Source organism: Ambystoma mexicanum, chromosome 6q (genome assembly GCF_040938575.1).
Source record: "Ambystoma mexicanum isolate Mex_15411 chromosome 6q, UKY_AmexF1_1, whole genome shotgun sequence".
Lineage (NCBI taxonomy): Eukaryota > Metazoa > Chordata > Amphibia > Caudata > Ambystomatidae > Ambystoma > Ambystoma mexicanum.
This window is the reverse complement of record NC_090937.1, coordinates 694,749,555-694,765,364: the sequence shown is the minus strand read 5'-3', so window position 1 is coordinate 694,765,364 and position 15,810 is coordinate 694,749,555. Positions and strand designations below refer to the sequence as shown.

Below are 15,810 nucleotides of genomic sequence, written 5' to 3'. Positions count from 1 at the left end.
TCATGAGCATGTGAATCCATGCCAGACCTCATGCTGGAGAATCACAATTACAATGAAATGCTGCCTGACATGAGAGCATGTCAGGAAGTGTTGAATTGGAATTGTATACACTGCCTGTCATGGAAACAAGGCAGGCAGCGTGTACAATGGATTCTTATGGGGGATTTCCAGCATTTGTATTTTGGAAAGGAAGGTGGTGGGAACACAAGTAGCATTCTGCCGCTCCTCTCCGCCATACAAATAATTGAAAAGGGTGTGTGGCATGAACGAAAGGCGCCACGTTATGCCACAATGGAACTTGAAGTCCACTGAGCATATTTCCCGCTCCACGCCTCACTCAATCAGGGGGATATGTTTCAATATGGAATTGACTGGTAAAAACATTTGAGAGCTTAGGGATCTCCGGCATTTGTATTTCAGAGAAAAAGCAAGGCAGTGGGAACACCAGTAGCATTCTGCTTTCCGCCATACAAATGATTGAAAATGTGGTGTGGAATGAAAGGCGTAAAAGTCTTAGTCATGGGTTTTATGCCTTTCATTCACGTTTCGCCACAGTGGAACATGAGCTCCACTGAGCTTATTTCCTGCTCTTTGCCTCACTCAATCAGGGGACCATGTTTCAATATGGAATTGATTGGTAAAAACATACGAGAGATGGTCTATGCTTATTTTCACCAATTCATGCTATTTTCAACAACCATTAAAACTATGCTGTTAACAGTAAAAGTTCAGCGCGTCAGTGAAACATTGTCCATAGGAAAAACGTGCCATTAAAAGAAGCGCACTGTGCAGTAAAATTGCCTGGCTTGTATTTTTAGGGGTTCGACTTACTGAGCCCAGAGACGAACTCCCGGAAGTTGATCAGCGAATCTCCATTTTCATCCAGCAGCCTGAATATGCGCGCTGCAAGCACATCCGAGTGGGATCCGCAGGCCCAGGGAAAGAGGAGCGCAAACATCCCTTTGAACTGCTCGAAGTCAATGCGATACTGCTCCAGGTATGGGAGGCTGGGGTCATTGCGGTCCGTGGCGTTTGCGTTTCCTCCCCAGTAGCAGCTGGTAAGGTGCTCTGCCTGAACAAAAGGACACGTTAGGCGGCATTAGGTAACTGGTTATTTTTAGTTCAGTGCACGTGCGATGTGAAATAACCACGACATGAGCGTTCCATACAGCACATGATGCGTTTCTTATAGGGGAACCAACATAGTTTTTCTTTGTTCTTAACCTGTGGGAGAGGATTTCATGGCAATGTACTTCTGTTGCTTAAAAGGCTATGTTTCTATAGACACTGTCAATATCGGTTCATAGCAACAACAAAAAAGGCAACGGACTCCACCTATTGCTTCTTAGCACTGAAATACTGGCGTTGTTTCAACGTTTAGTGGTACTTTTTGGACCCCGGAAGGATGGAGAGCTGAGAATAGCCGACTCTCGCGGGATTTGATCTAGTGAGCATGTGCGCCACACAGATATCTGAAAGCTTCTGGAGAGATATTCTCCAGGCTTTGTTAAATTCTTATGCTCCCAGCATGGACCCTTAAGAAAACACCTTCATGAGGCGGAAAAGTTAGCATGTGTGCAGCTAGCAGCCCTTCACACCGAAGGAGATTCCCTGCACCAAACTCCAGCTGTTGCCACAGGAATGACCTGCCCTGCAATGACTCTTCGCGTATGTGTGAGGGTTAGATCTACAATCCGGTCACCCTGCACCAGGCTGCCTGGCTATTGGCTGTGGATGGGCACTCAGAGACGCCTAATGAAAGTAACTTCTGCCGTGTTTTCACCGCCAACTGTTTACACGTTTGCTGCTGCTGCCGTTTTCGTGGAATATTTTAAAAAATACATATTTTGTCAGTTTGGGGGGTGGCGGGATGAGATAGTGGGCCTGGGTGATATGGGGGACCCCGCATGTTAATACATTATTTTTTCTTTTATTTTAAAATCGATGAAAATGGCGGCAGCTAAAAATATCACGTGTAAAAGGCAAATCTGTAAATAGTTGTCGGCGAAAACATGTGAATCCAAAAGTAAAGCTAGTTTGCCCCCCGCAAATGTCATGTTTTTGTTATCCATGCTGGACTAAAGAAAAGGAAAGCGTGAAAGCCCCCTCCTGAACATGACAGATGGGACTGCTGTGGGTTCTTATTGGCCTGAGTACTCAGTAGGGGACGGAAGAGGAGTTGGTACAGACAAGCCATGCACTGATTTGTGGTGACTTCCAAGCATCAGTCTAGAGGTTTATTTGCATGAAACCCACCGTAGAGGATATTCGGAGAGGCCTTGCTATCAGGTGGTTCCTCGCAAACTTCAGCACAGCACACACAAGTGTCCCCATGAAATCTGGATCATAGGACGCATTACACTTACTTTAGGATAGCTCAGCATTTATTCATGAAATGCATTGTGACCAGAGATCCTGTGTGTACTTTATTGTTGCAAATCTGTAATAAAATGTTATAATACATCAAATACTGTTGGGCACTAACAATCTGACTACCCGAGTAACTGAAAAGATAGAGGAACAATATTAAAGTGGCATTTCAGATTATCCTGAAGGTCAATGCGAGGGTGGGGTAGGGCGACGGTGTTGCCAGCTTTTCTGTATGGTGTTCGTCCTGGCTTCAAGCTGACTTCTTACCTTGAACAGAGCGTAGAGTTCTTCCAGCTCATCTATGGTGAATGCTGTCTCTGTCACAATTGTTCGCACCTTTTGAAACAAAGCAAACAGCGATGTGTTGAACAAGGCAAATCCCAATCCTGTGTTTTCTCCCATACGTATAGGGAAGTGAGAGTGTCGTAAGAACCACACATGCATAGGGATCACGTCTACGGACTGGATTCATGCTACATACCACGTTACGCTTTGTGGCATCTTCAAGAGTTTGGATCACCTTCAGTCTCTGCTTGAACCGCATCTGCTCGATGAGGTCAGCTCTTATCGTTCCAAATTTCTGAAGAAAGACGAGAAAATTTTATGCAGCATCATTGGCTTCCAGTCAAAGAAAGAATCATCTTTAAAACTCTTGCCTTGGCGCACAAGTGCCTTCACGACCCGGCCCCTCATACCTGTCGAAAGGATCTCTAAACCCTGTGCCGTCTGGCCAGCCGGAACAGCATACTCGAACATGATTACTGTTCCCAAAACTAACAATGCTTGTGCTGGTGGTACCAGCTTCCTCACCATGGCTGCTACCCACTGGAACGCCCTCCCACCTCACCTTGGGCTAATTGAATCTCACGGTGCCTTTCGTAAGGCCATCAAAACCATGCTTTTCGTGTAAACCTGCAGGTTCTCTGTTTGCAACCCTAGTAATCTGTATGTATTCTTCACTAACTGATGTGTATGTAACCTTGTATTTCTAAGACTACTTCTGATGGGCAGCTTTTCCGTAACCCTTAAATAAGCCTTCTTACGCTCTGTTTACAGCGCCTCGATGCCCACGGCTGTAGTGTGCTCAGAAACGTAAAAAATAAATACAAATAAATAAATTACTACATGAAGTGCTATTTCAATGTCCGTATTGAGAATATAATTATACATCATTTTGCGAAGCTCCATGGAATCCTGATTTATAGGCCTCATGTGAATCTTCTAAATCAGTGCTCCTGGGCTCTAGGCCTCAGGACAACTCTGCACTCAAAGGTAGACATAACGGGGGCCACGCCTCTTGGGCAGCTGAAACCACAGCCATGGCTATGTCTTCACGGCATGTCTAGTTTTACTTCTACGAGTTTGTTCTAGGATACACGCTGGCTATATAAGCAATACTGCCGGGGGATAGGGCTAAGAGCTGTCCACACAGATAACTACTCAGTTATACACGTTTTCTGTTGGCAACATTAAAATACATACAGACTTCACCACAGGCACAATAACCCTAAATAGAAAAATCAGAATCCAAGCTTTGTTTTAGAAAAATTAGTTTGTGCATGTTAATGTACTAACATGGGTTCTCAACCAAAGAATATGATTATTAATTCGATGTTGTATTAAGGTGAAGACAGTATGGTTTGGGATGGTAATTCAAAACAAATGGTCATTCCAAATGTTTGTTGGTGCACAAGAAATATGGAACGCGCTGGCACAAAAGACATTTCAGGCATTTAAATTGTTACTGACTGTGTTCTGTGGCCACTGTCCAAACGCAGAGCGGAATTTCAGAGGGCAACGAACATTCATTGTTGAGAAAAACATTGGCCAAACTTAATGACCAGAGGAAAGGTGTGACAAAGTGTGTGAAGCTTTTCCATATGTAAAGGTCGTTAGAGGCTTGTACTGTTGAAGTACAAGGTATTTGGTTAGGAGAGAAAACAGAATGAACGCCAGAGAAGATTACAGAAAAAGTCACCCGTGGATGAGGGCATGTTTAAAAAAAATTTTTTTTTTCAATTGTTTCTCATAAAACTTACAACCAAAACACTTGAGTGGCACATGAGAGATTGCGCATCTGAAAGTTACCAGTAACATACAAAATGGACGCACATAGGAGGTTCTCTGCAGCATACTTCTCAGTCACTCTATGGTCATAGGAGGAACTGAAAGTTATTCAAGAAGACACACGCATAGAGCGATTTTCTATCTAAAGCTGCCTAGTGATGGACTAGTACTACGAAGCGCTGATGTGTCGCTTACCTAAATGTAGACAATACAAGAAGAAAAAGGATCTATAAAGTATAATCAACTCGGTGCTTCTGGATTCACCCAGTCTAGTGAGTAAGTTTTCAACCTTTTCCCTCCTAGACCACTTACTGTCATTCATCTAAATGTAGATGAACAAAGGTAAAAGAGCAACAGCTATGGCATATAGTCAGTAATCTATTTAAGGGTACAAAACATATTATTAGCCCATACACTTACTGGATTTTCCTAGGGTTTCTCTAGTTAAAAAAAGCAATTGGTGATTGTTTACAAAAACAAACACCAATTGTCACAAAATGAAGACAAAAAACTCCCAACTTGCTGTGGATGGTTACTGTTAGTCAACAGGAAGTCACAATTGCTCAAAAATAGTAAGGAATTATTAGCCTCCTACATGTAGCAACTACACAATATTGCTCAGTGTGGTTTGTGGTCTATGAATTGAAATGTTTAATGTTTATTTTCTGTGTTTAGGGAAAGTCTGAACGCCATTTTAATTCAATTAGAATTCTCTGCATGATATCAGGAAAACTGCATTAATACGAGTAGGAAACACATTTTTTGGGCTGTGAATGCAGTGAGTGGCATGCATTGTAATTGTAGTCACCCATGTGTAACGCAGCAGTGTGTGTGTATAATATATATTATATATATATATATATATATATATATATATATATAATGTCACTAATACAGTTCATATAAACTTTGCCATACTTGATATATAATAAAGATGTCATTATGATGCATTAAAGTGAGAAAGTGATTTTTTACATTTCTTTTTATGGGGCTATTGTACTATTGCAAGAGGAGATAAAGTGGCCTGAATGAACCTAAATGCTGTGGTAAAAAGCCTTAACGTGGCCATCTATGCAGCCATAACATACATAAAGGAAGCTGTTAACACATCCCTAACTTTCTCTGTCCTGTCTGTGCTCTGGAATACCTGTATTAAAAAGGTAACTGTTGACAGGAACACCTTCAAAATGATTTAGCGATTATTTTTCCATGAGAATATGATGCCGTTGATCTCACTTCAACACGACTTGGGCCAATGTAAGACCACCATGGACGGTTATCTTCTGATACCTCAGCGCGCATGTAAGAGGACCATGGACGGTTATCTTCCGATACCTCAGCACGCATGTAAGAGGACCATGGACGGTTATCTTCTGATAACTCAGCACGCATCTGAATAAAGGTAAGACGCTTTTAAATGTCTAAATGCGTTGGTCATAAATGAATGTCTTAAAGATTTTGCACTAGGCTCTGTGTCTGTGCCGGAAGGAATATGTTATTTACATGCAACTCCTGTTCTGCAGTATTGGAATCTTTCTGTGAATATTCCCCACCGTTAGTCTGGGAATACTCGGTAACAGAGCAGTTTAAAACTAAGCTGAAAACTTCAGTCACTTTTGTGTGCTAGTATTTTAAGTGAGGAGGCGGACACAGGTAATGGATTCAAAGCGTGAGCTTTATTTCTAGCAGGCCCGCAATGGAGAACCTTTCAACCATGAGCTCCGCCAACCGTCTCTCTGCTCTGCCTTGCGCCCGCACCACGAAGAATGTAAACACAGGCACGAGGCAGGGCAGAGAGACAGGCGCGAGCCTACGCAACTAAACAAACATCCCTACATATCTCCCCCCCTTTTAATTTAACAACAATAAAACGAATTTGAACATTAAAATTACCACTTAGAAACTTTAACAGGTAATAACCCAAAGGTCAAAATTTGTAACATTTCAATTTACATATTCTCTCAGCCAACCTGGTCTCTTAGTCATTCTTCCTTTTGAAGTAACATTTTCACTTTCACTTTCATTATGCACACTGCTCTCTCCATTCGTTTCAATACGAGTCACACCCTGACTATCGCCATTTCCATCCATAGATTGATCATCCACTACTTGGTGATGGCAGTTTCCATCACCAACCACGGGTTGACGTACCTCATTAGCTTTAGCTAGCCTTCCTTTCGACCACACCTCACCTCCTTCTACAACAACAATACCATCCCTAACAGCAGAAATCCTCTTGGGTCCAAAGGAGTTTGCTCTCCGTGCACTTTTCCACAAACCTGGTATTCTTTATATATACTTCCTCACCTACACTCCACTCACGTGCTTTCACCTTCTTCCTGCCATCAAAATGCTCTTTGTTCCTCACTTGTCCTTCTTTTATCAACTTCATTATTTCTTCCCTATCAACCACAACAGTTTTTGCTAAACCAAGGCAACCTGGACACAACTTTGTGCCCGGTTGTCTCCCTTTAAGGGACACAAACGGAGCAACAGCAGTTATAGAGTGTGGAGTGGTTACATAGCTCCACGTCACATGTTTCAAAACTTCCTTCCACGGTTGCCCCTTGTTCAATGCCATTTGAATACCTCCCTTGAGATATCTATTCACTCTCTCTACCAGCCCATTCGCTCTGGGATGATACAGTGCTGTTTTTGTGCGTTTTATACCATAGCTTGACAAAAATGTTTTCATCCTGGTTGAGACAAACTGCACTCCATTGTCCGTCACTAACTCAGATGGAATACCCTCTCTCATAAAAACTCCTTCCAAAAATGTAATCAAATCATTCGCAGTCACTTCTCTCACTGATTCCCATTCTATCCATTTAGAATGAAAATTTACTAACACCAACAAGTATTTACCACTTTCTCCCAACCCTGCAATGGGGCCCATGATATCCACCGCCAATTTCACCCATGGCTGACTCAGAATAGTATTTGGAATCATAGGAGTTTCACAAACTATCTTACACTTATCACTGGACTGGCACGTCACACAATTTTTGACTTTCGTTTCTGCCATTTTGTCTAACCCCGGCTACCAATGGCTCTGTCTCAACTTCCTCTTCATGGCTCCTTCACCCGGATGACCTTGGTGAGCCAAATCTATCAACATGTTCCATGTACCTTCCGGTGGTACACAAAGCTTTCCTCTCCACAACTTATCATTCAACCAATAGAGTTCGTCTTTAACTTCCCACCATACCTGAAAATTCTTATCCAAGTCTTTTTCTGGCCACCCCTCCATGGTTCATGTCTTCAACAATCTCAAATTAACATCCTTCTGCTCTTCTTGTAGCCACACTTCTTGCGTTATTGCCTGCTCCACCTCTGCTACAACAGCCTCATCCAACATTTCTTCCTTCATTTCCCTTCCAACACTCTCTCTTTTCCCACTGGTAGCCTGGACAAATAATCTGCCACTATATTTTTTCCAGGTAAGAAACTCACTTCAAAGTTGTACAATTGCAATCCTAACCCCCATCTGTTGATCCTTGGTTATCCCATCACCCACCTGGCACCCTCAAACAACTGAACCATAGGTTTGTGGTCAGACCTTACCACACATTTTCTACCCCACAAAAAATACTTAAAGTGGTGAATAGCCCAGAACATAGCAAGTGTTTCTCTTTCTATGACAGAATAGTTGGCTTCAGCCCCTCTCAGTGAGCGTGAAGCAAATGCAATCACTCTTTCCTCATTATCCTTGTTGTTTGTACTAAGAGTTATTCCCAACCCTATGCCACTAGCAACCACAACCAACACACATTTGTCATATGCCATACATTTTCCAATTGACGGTGCACTTATTATTGCCTCCTTAATACTCTTAAATGCTTCTTCACAATCATGAACTTGTGATAATATTCTGCAAGTCCTAAGAAAGACCTTACTTGTTCCTTACTTTCCGGTCTGGGTGCATTTTTAATTGATTCTACCAGGCTTTTCTTAGGTTTCACTCCACTTTTGTCAACAACATGCCCCAAAAACTCTCCACTCTCATTCTACATTAACTCCTCCTTACTGTCAACCCAGCTTCATCCAATCTCTTCAACACTCTTGCAAGAATTAAATCATGTTCATCCTCAGAGTTAGCATAGACAAGAACATCATCTTGAAAAATTACTACATTTTGTACACCTTCCAACACAGTTTCCATTACTCTCTGAAACACAGAGGCCGCCGACGCCAGTCCAAATGGCATTCTGCAATATGTAAATGTTCCTAGCGGGGTCACAAATGCCGTCAACCTTTGACTTTCTTCCAGCAAAGGCACCTGATGATACGCCTGGGACAAATCTATCACTGAAAACACACTTGCACCCTCAAGCGTTGTCAGTTTCTCTCCTATGTTACGAAGGGGGTGCCTCTCAACCAGAATGTTTCTGTTCAAGTCCCTTAAATCCACACATAACCTGATGTCACCATTAGGCTTAGCTGCTAAAACCACTGGTGAAAGCCATTCAGAGCTCTCTACTCTTTCAATAATGCCTCCCTGTAGCAATTTTTGTATTTCTTGCTTTACTTTTTCATACAAATTATGTGATATAGGTCTAACTTTATGTACTTTGGGTACCGCACCTTTTTTTTAGAATAATACCATGTTCAAAATCTTTCAATACCCCCAAATCCTCTGAAAACACCCTGGGATACACATGTTCCCATTCATCTTTCACTTCAGCCACTGACACTGGACATTCAGCACTAGCCTGGATCCTTATACCCAGTTTTCTTTGTTCTGCCCACCCTAACAAGGAAGACCCTTCTTGCGTGACATACACGTCTGCCTCACAACTGCGACCCTTGTATTTTATAGACGCTTGAAATTTTCCAAGAACCTTGATCTTAACATTTCCGTATGCATATGGTCCAATCATGTGTTCACTTAGTTGTTCTACACTTCCCTGTACACATCCCTCATATGTCTTCCCTGAAGAGTCCATGGTGAGCAGCTATCAACCTTCATTGTCACAACCCTGCCTTGGATCAGGAAAACATCAGTTGGTCCCTTCCCTTCCAGATATAACTCGGCGACTTCCAATACATGTTTGCCCTGAAATGGAACTGCATGGCTTTCTTCCTGTTCAGGAAGTCCTACATCAACACTGTTGACTTGCCCCGATTCTTTGCAAACGAGCAAAATGTCCTCTTTTCTTGCACTTCAAACCATTTATATTCCTCGCTGGACAGAACACACTCGAGGCTACGTGCCGGTTGCTGCCATACTTGAAGCACTTGATCTCCTTGAAGGTATTTGTTCTTCTTGAGTTAGAATTTCTAATCGCAGCAACTTCACTTTCAGACTTCTCTGCTTTCATATTTATTATATACTTGCTTGTTTGTTCCATACTTCGTGCCATTTCCACCGCCGCTTCCAGCGGAAGATCTCTCGACAACAACCTTTCCTGTATTTTTGGACTATTTGTGAAGCGTACCAATTGATCTCTCATCAATGAGTCAGTAATAGGACCATAATCACATGAATGACAGAGTTCTCAATGCAGCTATGAAGTTTTCAACTGGTTCTTGTGGTTCTTGCACCCTTTTGAAGAACTTATGTCTCTCAAATGTGATATTTTTTTTTGGTTCAAAATGGATTGCGAGTTTCTTCTCAGCTATGCTATAAGAGTCAGTCTCTCCTTGACCTTCTTGTGGTGGTTCAGGCAACCCATCGTATACACTGCGCCCTTCCGCGCCCAAATTGTGCAGAAGAATGGCTTCTTAGCTTGCAGATGAAAATGTATCTCCACGTATTGCAATGAGATAGGTATCAAAAAGTTTCTTCCACCTGTCCCACCTGATAATGGGTGTGCCAGCTTCTGGTAAAAATCGTGGAGGTGCTGCCATACTTGCTGCCGCCATGATGAACACTTTTTTTAAAAACTGTTTTTATTATTTTTAAGAACAAATAACACTCCAAACATTACAACCATTAAGAACGTTCAGAATCACCATATCACATTACATCTAATAATGTTCATTTCCGTCCTCGCCCCCCTCCCCCATAACTTGAGCCGTCTTATCCGTGCCATCCACATGGAAATCTTCAGGAGTCTCAATTACTGTCAGATCATCCCCATCTTCTGTTTCGGGAATGGTCTGGTGGGGGTTTACCACGCCATGATGAACACTTGTGCCTGGAACTAAGCTTGAACAACCGAGTTCAGCAGCTCTTCACTCTTTTAAATATATTCTTCTTTTGTGAAGTGTTCAGATCTTTGCCCACATCCTGTGTAATGGGCAATGTATGTTCAAGTGTATTAGAGACTTTATAGCAAATACCGGTGTTCTTTAACTGCCACTTAACTCATTAATGTCACTCCTCTGTACTATTTGTACTTCACTTTGATTTGGTTCACTGCCACAGGGGTTAACTTGCGTCCTTGCAAGGTATTTCACTTTTAGAGTCTGTGTTCTCCCTTTTTATTTTGCCTCTTCGTGCCCCTTTATGCCAGAACAATGCCTCCCAGATACGTTGACGAAGAGTTACTTCAGATGTGCCTTCAATTCCCACAGGAGGCACGGATTCCGCGTGCGTGTTTTCAAAAGGGATTACGGTAATCCTTCCTCCTCTTTCCCCTCCCCTTCCAGGAAGTCAGCGTTGAACTTCAAAGAGGAACCCACGCGAGGAAATGGCAGCGCTGAACCGCAGCCGCAGGGATCACTCTGGTACAAGTCCCTTTTGTAGAACTTCGCCGCCTTCAAACCCCCCCACACCCCTCTTTCCTCCTCACCTTGTCTGTCCAGGAAGAAGGGGCGGGCTAGTCACAGCGATGTCTGAGCCACGTAGAGCTGAAAGGGGGCGGCACCAGCAGCTCCGCCCGCTAACCTTCGCAGGGGGAGGCGGTATGCGGCTTCACGGCAACTAAACTCTTCGTTTCACACTGGTGCGGACAGCTCAGGCAGGCCTCCCCGCAATCCTCGGCAGGAGGAGGCAGGGCCGTCACACGGCCACGGAGCCTCAAGCGAGCACTTCAGCATGGATCCCTCGGTGCTTGCGTCTCCCGCGGGCCTGCGTTTCACCTCATCGCCAATGAAGTGAGGAGGCGGACACAGGTAATGGATTCAAAGCGTGAGCTTTATTTCTAGCAGGCCCGCAATGGAGAACCTTTCAACTATGAGCTCCGCCAACCGTCTCTCTGCTCTGCCTCGCGCCCGCACCACGAAGAATGTAAACACATGCACGAGGCAGGGCAGAGAGACAGGCGCAAGCCTACGCAACAAAACAAACATCCCTACAGTATTGTCACTTTTGGGTCATACTGTCCACAGCCAATATGAACAGTTCCAGTGTATGGGACATTTTTCAGTTCCTATTTAACTCGGTTTACACAGTATTACCACAGCCTTTTAGCAGTAGCCTGTTTAGTTGCCTGCACCACAAAGCAGTGATATGTTCTGCCACAACATTTCTCTCTATTTGGTAATGAGTTTTGTCACATTATTCATCTTTGTACATTAAGGTATTGGGTCAGCGGGCACTGTAGGTGGGTAGATGAGCCTGTACAATCGAATTTTGTTTATTTTGCTTTCCTATACATTTTATCATTTGAGCACATTTTGATTTATGTGTTTGCTCTTTGATTTGGTTTCCTGTCTTGTCTTCATTGTGACTTACTTTGTTGTACCGTGATTGTGTGCTCCCCTCTCGCTCTCATCCCATCTGTTCCAGTCCTACTGATTCCTCTAGTTCTGAACCCTGTACCTCTTCTCTGCCTACATTTGCAGTAGTGTGCTGTTTCGCAATCACTCATGGTGTTCTGTTAGCACATCATTTCTTATCCGAATGAGTGGGCATAAACTGCTTCCCTTTCTTCCCTTCCTACACATTCTTCTTTCTCAGTGTGTGTCCTTTTCTGTGTTAACAATGGGATCAGGGAATTCTAAACAAAAATCGCCACCTGAAACAGACACTTCCCCGCATTTTACTTGTACATAAACTATGGCACCGAACCATAGTAATGTATAGACAAATGGCATTATTAAGTGACCCAGAACTTAAATGTCCACTCATGGTTTCATTTGATTCTAATAGAGTGGAACGTTTGAGGGGCACTTCTGAAAACCTACAATTTGGAGTTTAGGAGTGGGAGCAGCACTTTGTCATGATCCCTGCTTCCAAGGGGTCAGGACTTGCCTCACATCCTTGGAAGTAGGCCCATAACCTTGATCCTGGGTACCAGCCAGTCCCTATCGGGACCTTTTGGACCTTGTCCTGGCGCCAGTGGCACCAGGCTCATAAAGATGACCAGTCCCGGCGCTGGAAGCGCCGGGCTCATAATGCTTAAGAGTGCTTGGGTGGACCTACCTGCAGCAGACCATGCTGCTTACTTACCAGCTCGATGGTCTTCTGATCCTTCTCTGCCTGGAACTACTTTTCCTGTCTGGGTGGGGCAGGAGCCACTCCCTGGAATCAGAACACAGGAACTCTTTTCTTACCTGGGCGAGGCTGTGGAAGAAGACGCCTAAGCACTACAGAAGGCTATTTAAACCACACCCGATTGATGAAACGTGCTTCGCGTTATTCTGCATCTGCAGCAGGACGCTCACCGTGTCATCTCCAGTCTTCCTGAGATTCTTCAGCTCCAGTTCCTGGGAAAACGAATTCCTTACCTGCTAGAGATCCGATCCTCAGCTGCACCTGCCAAGACAAAACAACAGGTTAGCAGAATTCAATTCGAGAGCAGCGCTCTTACTTACCAAATACGGCGGCATCTTCCAAAGCCTTCCGCCGCTTTCTTCGGCTCCCCATCAACATCTGCAAAGAAAAGGACATGATTAAGCATTGCATTCTTGAATTGCTTACCTGCGCTCCGCACGTTCTGAACTTCAAGAAGCGCTGCATGCCGGCCTCTGCAAAACAAAGGGAGACATTTTAAGGCGCATTCTAAACCAACCATAAACTTTCTACTTACGCGCTCGCACGTTCGCCGGCATCCATCTAGCAACGCTCTCTGCATCCACGATCTGCAAGGACAAAAGAGACATTAAGGCGTGCTTTTGAAACAAACAGCAGTCATTTTACTTACGTGCACCGCGCTTCATCTTCTTCGTACATACGCGCTTGCACGATCCTGGGCACTTATTCATCAGCGTCCATTGCACCTAAACCTGCAGGACAAAGAGAGACATTAGAAAGGGTGACAGCAACCGGTCATCTTTCCTACTCACCTGCTCGCCGCATCATTCCTCTACAATTTCAATCTTGACACCCTGAGACTGAGCAAGGGACTAAATTAAGGGTGCTCCAATAACTATCAAGAAACCGCTCGTTCGGTAAACGGCGGTATCTTCCAACATCAACCTCTGCAATCAAGAGGATTGTCAGTGAACCAGTGAAGTAACTGGTACTTGCGCCCCTGCAAAGACGCAGGATGGAGAGCCCGGCCTTAATATATCTAAGGTGAGCAAGCCACGCCCTTGGTTCGAATAAGAGGACTGAGGAAGGAGAAGTTCAGTCAATCCAGTTCCTAAATCCTTGTTCTTCCGTCTGCAGACACCTCACTCTACACGTCCGGTACATCGTGAGAAGGGGACCAGCCCTAGGAGAAGGCCGAGGTCTACGAGTCACACTAGAAGACACGGCGACAGCTCAGTCCAGCCCAGCGCCTCCGTGGAAATCAGGTGAGCGTTACACACTTTCAATTCCAACAGGACATGCAGAAACTCAACAGGGCATCTTATACGTGTTCTCCTTAATACAGCAATGAGAAACTCAAAGAGGAACTTAAAAGACAAAAGAAAAATGAAATGTTGCACCTCAGACTCCTGTATCCTACATGCCTTTAGACACTACACTGCCCAGAAGACCTCAATACATCCTTATTGAGGAACTTTCACTATGAGCTCCGCCAACCGTCTCTCTGCTCTGCCTCGCGCCCGCACCACGAAGAAGGTAAACACAGGCATGAGGCAGGGCAGAGAGATAGGCGCGAGCCTACGCAACAAAACAAACATCCCTACAGTATTGTCACTTTTGGGTCATACTGTCCACAGCCAATATGAACAGTTCCAGTGTATGGGACTGTGATGCTGGAAATGCATCGGAGGGACAGGGCCTCCGTATCCTTGTCCTTTTTCTGTTCTTATCGTGTGTTCTGTCGTGTTTTCCGCGCAGAAGTCCATGCGGGACTCCTGGCGGTGCAGCTCTCTCTTTTGGTTTGGTGAACAGACCCATGGGATACCCTTATGGCACCCATGGGTAGGGGTGCAACCCTGTGCCCCTAGTGTATGTTTTTGGGCACCCGTGGGTGGCCCACAGAGCTGGGTATGGGCTGGTGGCAGCTACATGCTGAATGTGACAGGTGCGCTGGGTATCCGCCATTTTGGGGTACCCCGGCCCTGCCATTGGAATCAGTTGATTCCTGATGGGGAAACAAGATGGCCCCGGTGGCCTCTTGCTTTCTATCGCCTGATACCTTGTTTTCCCAAAGTCCTGGGAAGCCCTGACTCTGTCCCTTCCCCCTGACTGGCTGTTGGGTGGAAGTTCCGTATATGGTGTTGTTGTGAAGGCCCAGCTAGACTTACTGGAGCCTTCCCGCTGACTGTATGTTGTGGGTACCGCCTGTGGGTGGGACCTGGGTGAATGGGGAGTGTGACCAATATGCACTCCGTGTTGTGGCTGTCTGGTTTCTGCCATGAGAGACAAAGACTGAGACAGCCCTGCCCGAAACTGGACTGAATGCAGTATGTAGAGTTGAATGGCTGAGTACTTGTCTCAATCCACATTCCTTGTTGTGAGTGTCTGAGCGGGAGAAGAGTGGCCTGAATGCCCTGCGTGCCTGATTGGCTGACCGACTGCATGAATGCCCTTCTGTACGATTGGCTGCTGAGTGTGTGCCAGCAGTGTGGATGAGAGACCAAATAGTATATCTGGGGACCTCTCACCACTGGAAATTGTTCAGAAGCTGAAGTCCACTACGACGAGTAACTGGAGTAACCGACGCTTGACCTTGAGGCCCTGCTGGAAGAGAAGGATTGCCGTGGCTCCTTCACGATCTAAAGGCTGCTGTGTCTCCAAGGACTGACCCAGAGAGGACCTGGTAAGGCGCCCTCTTCCCGAGCTACGAGGGACCATCGTGCACAGCTGACCTTTGCCAACGCTCCCTGGTAGACAGACCTACGACAGGCTGCCGACCCGATACGGGGACTGCTGAGGAATCCCAAAGCGAAGCACCCGGACTGTTGTCCGCCACTGTCGACGACCGCCGTCGCCGACCGGAGCCGCCGTGCTCCCATTTGCCTAAGAACTTTAACTTGATCAACGGACGCTCTCGTCTGCATCGCCGTGCCGTCTCCTGTGGGAGAAGGCCTGACCGTCGACGCGCCGAGGAGTATCCACCGGTGGGTTTCCCGCCACCCAAAGACCGC

At 45.1% G+C, this 15,810-nt stretch overlaps 1 protein-coding gene across 1 annotated transcript in view; it reads right to left on the bottom strand.

The window, feature by feature from the left end:
• The window catches only part of TBC1D9 (TBC1 domain family member 9), a 573,450-nt gene that overhangs the window by 174,714 nt on the left and 382,926 nt on the right, over nucleotides 1-15,810 (bottom strand). Inside the window, exons 14-16 of the mRNA XM_069631194.1 lie at nucleotides 2,852-2,950; nucleotides 2,638-2,706; nucleotides 832-1,072 (exon numbers count right to left, since the gene is read on the bottom strand). Of these exons, the coding sequence (XP_069487295.1) occupies nucleotides 832-1,072; nucleotides 2,638-2,706; nucleotides 2,852-2,950 (409 nt within the window). The remainder of the gene's footprint in view (nucleotides 1-831; nucleotides 1,073-2,637; nucleotides 2,707-2,851; nucleotides 2,951-15,810) is intronic.